The sequence below is a fragment of the Oncorhynchus masou genome, unplaced genomic scaffold, assembly GCF_036934945.1.
Source record: "Oncorhynchus masou masou isolate Uvic2021 unplaced genomic scaffold, UVic_Omas_1.1 unplaced_scaffold_962, whole genome shotgun sequence".
NCBI classification, from domain to species: Eukaryota; Metazoa; Chordata; class Actinopteri; order Salmoniformes; family Salmonidae; genus Oncorhynchus; species Oncorhynchus masou.
This window is the reverse complement of record NW_027016119.1, coordinates 137,083-139,582: the sequence shown is the minus strand read 5'-3', so window position 1 is coordinate 139,582 and position 2,500 is coordinate 137,083. Positions and strand designations below refer to the sequence as shown.

The 2,500-nt window shown below is 54.0% G+C and overlaps 1 protein-coding gene across 1 annotated transcript in view; it reads left to right on the top strand.

The window, feature by feature from the left end:
- LOC135538422 (neurotrypsin-like) overlaps positions 1-2,500 on the top strand; it is an 80,912-nt gene that overhangs the window by 29,945 nt on the left and 48,467 nt on the right. Inside the window, exons 5-6 of the mRNA XM_064964320.1 lie at positions 840-1,018; positions 2,331-2,472. Of these exons, the coding sequence (XP_064820392.1) occupies positions 840-1,018; positions 2,331-2,472 (321 nt within the window). The remainder of the gene's footprint in view (positions 1-839; positions 1,019-2,330; positions 2,473-2,500) is intronic.

Below are 2,500 nucleotides of genomic sequence, written 5' to 3'. Positions count from 1 at the left end.
GGGTTCACTACAGGATGGTGGGTTCAATACCCACTGGGGCCAGGATGGTGGGTTCACTACCCACTGGGGCCAGGATGGTGGGTTCTATACCCGCTGGGGCCAGGATGGTGGGTTCCCTACAGGATGGTGGGTTCAATACCCACTGGGGCCAGGATGGTGGGTTCACTACAGGATGGTGGGTTCTATACCCGCTGGGGCCAGGATGGTGGGTTCACTACAGGATGGTGGGTTCAATACCCACTGGGGCCAGGATGGTGGGTTCACTACAGGATGGTGGGTTCAATACCCGCTGGGGCCAGGATGGTGGGTTCCCTACAGGATGGTGGGTTCAATACCCGCTGGGGCCAGGATGGTGGGTTCAATACCCACTGGGGCCAGGATGGTATTTAATTTTGTTTTTTGTTGTGGACCTAGAAATCATGTCAAATCATAAAAAAATATTTAGGTGTGTAGGACTATTTATGTGTTTGACTTGAATGTGTTTCTCCCCCTTCTCTCTCTTTCTCTCCACTTCCCTCTCTCCTCCCCTCCTCTCTCCCCACTTTTCCCTCTCCCCCTTCTCTCTCTCTCTCCCCCTTCTCTCTCTCTCCCCACTTTTCTCTCTCCCCATATTCTCTCTCCCCCTTCTCTCTCTCTTTCTCTCCCGCAACTCTCTCTCTCCCCTTCGCCCTCCCCCAACTCTCTCTGTCCCCTTCTCTCTCTCTCTCTCTCTCTCTCTCTCTCTCTCTCTCTCTCTCTCTCTCTCTCTCTCTCTCTCTCTCTCTCTGTCTCTCTCTCTCTCGCTCTCTCTCTCTCTCTCTCTGTCTCCCTGTCTCTCTCTCCCCCTTCTCTCTCTCCAGGGGTGTAGCACGAGCGTGGGGTCAGGCGTATTTCGGTGCGGGGTCAGGCAGGGTGTGGCTGGATGAGGTGCGCTGCACGGGGAACGAGCTGACCCTGGAACAGTGTCCTAAAGCTGCCTGGGGAGAACACAACTGTCTCCACTCTGAAGACGCAGGGGTCTCTTGTACCCCTCTCACTGGTACACACACTACACAGGGGTCTGCTGTACCCCTCTCACTGGTACACACACTACACAGGGGTCTCTTGTACCCCTCTCACTGGTACACACTACACAGGGGTCTTCTGTACCCCTCTCACTGGTACACACACTACACAGGGGTCTGCTGTACCCCTCTCACTGGTACACACACTACACAGGGGTCTCTTGTACCCCTCTCACTGGTACACACTACACAGGGGTCTGCTGTACCCCTCTCACTGGTACACACACTACACAGGGGTCTTCTGTACCCCTCTCACTGGTACACACTACACAGGGGTCTGCTGTACCCCTCTCACTGGTACACACTACACAGGGGTCTGCTGTACCCCTCTCACTGGTACACACACTACACAGGGGTCTGCTGTACCCCTCTCACTGGTACACACTACACAGGGGTCCCTGTACCCCTCTCACTGGTACACACTACACAGGGGTCTGCTGTACCCCTCTCACTGGTACACACACTACACAGGGGTCTGCTGTACCCCTCTCACTGGTACACAAACATCTGACATGCTCCCTATGCTACAAAATCTCTTTCTCTCTCTCTCTATCGCTCCCTCTCTCTCTCTCTCTATCGCTCCCTCTCTCTCCCTCTTTATCTCTCTATCTCTATCTCTCCCTCGCTCTCCCTCTTTTTCTCTCCCTCTCCCTCTCTATCTCTCCCTCTCTATCTCTCTCTCTCTCCCTCTCTCCATCTATCCCTCTCTATCTCTCTCCGTCCCTCTCTCTCTCTCCCTCTCCATCTCTCTCCCTCTCTCTCTGTCTCTCTCTCTCTCTCACTCTCTATCTCTCTCTCTCCATCCATCCCTCTCTGCATCACTCCCTCTCCATCTCTCTCCATCTCTCTCTCTCTCTCTCTCTCTCTCTCTCTCTCTCTCTCTCTCCCTCTCTCTCCCTCTCCATCTCTCTCTCCATCTCTCTCTCTCTCCATCCCTATCTCTCTCTTTATCAATATCCCTATCTCTCTCTCTCTCCCCCTCTATTTCTCTCTCTCTCCATCTCCCTCTCCATCTCTCTCCATCTCTCTCTCTCCATCTCTCTCTCTCCCTCCATCTCTCTCTCCATCTCTCTCTCTCCACCTCTCTCTCTCCACCTCTCTCTCTCTCTCTCTCTCTCCATCTCTCTCTCTCTCTCTCTCCATCTCTCTCTCTCTCCATCTCTCCCTCTCTCCATCTCTCTCTCTCTCTCCATCTCCATCTCTCTCTCTCTCTCTCTCTCTCTCTCTCTCTCTCTCTCCATCCCTATCTCCATCTCTCTCTCTCTCTCTCTGTGTCCCCGCCTCCAGATGGTTCAGTGCGGTTGTCTGGGGATAGTGGGAGCAGTGAGGGCAGGCTGGAGGTGTTCTATAGAGGTCAGTGGGGGACGGTGTGTGACGATGGATGGACTGACTCCAACACACAGGTGGTCTGTGGACAGCTGGGGTACAGGTGAGGAGAGAGATATACCCTGTAGACA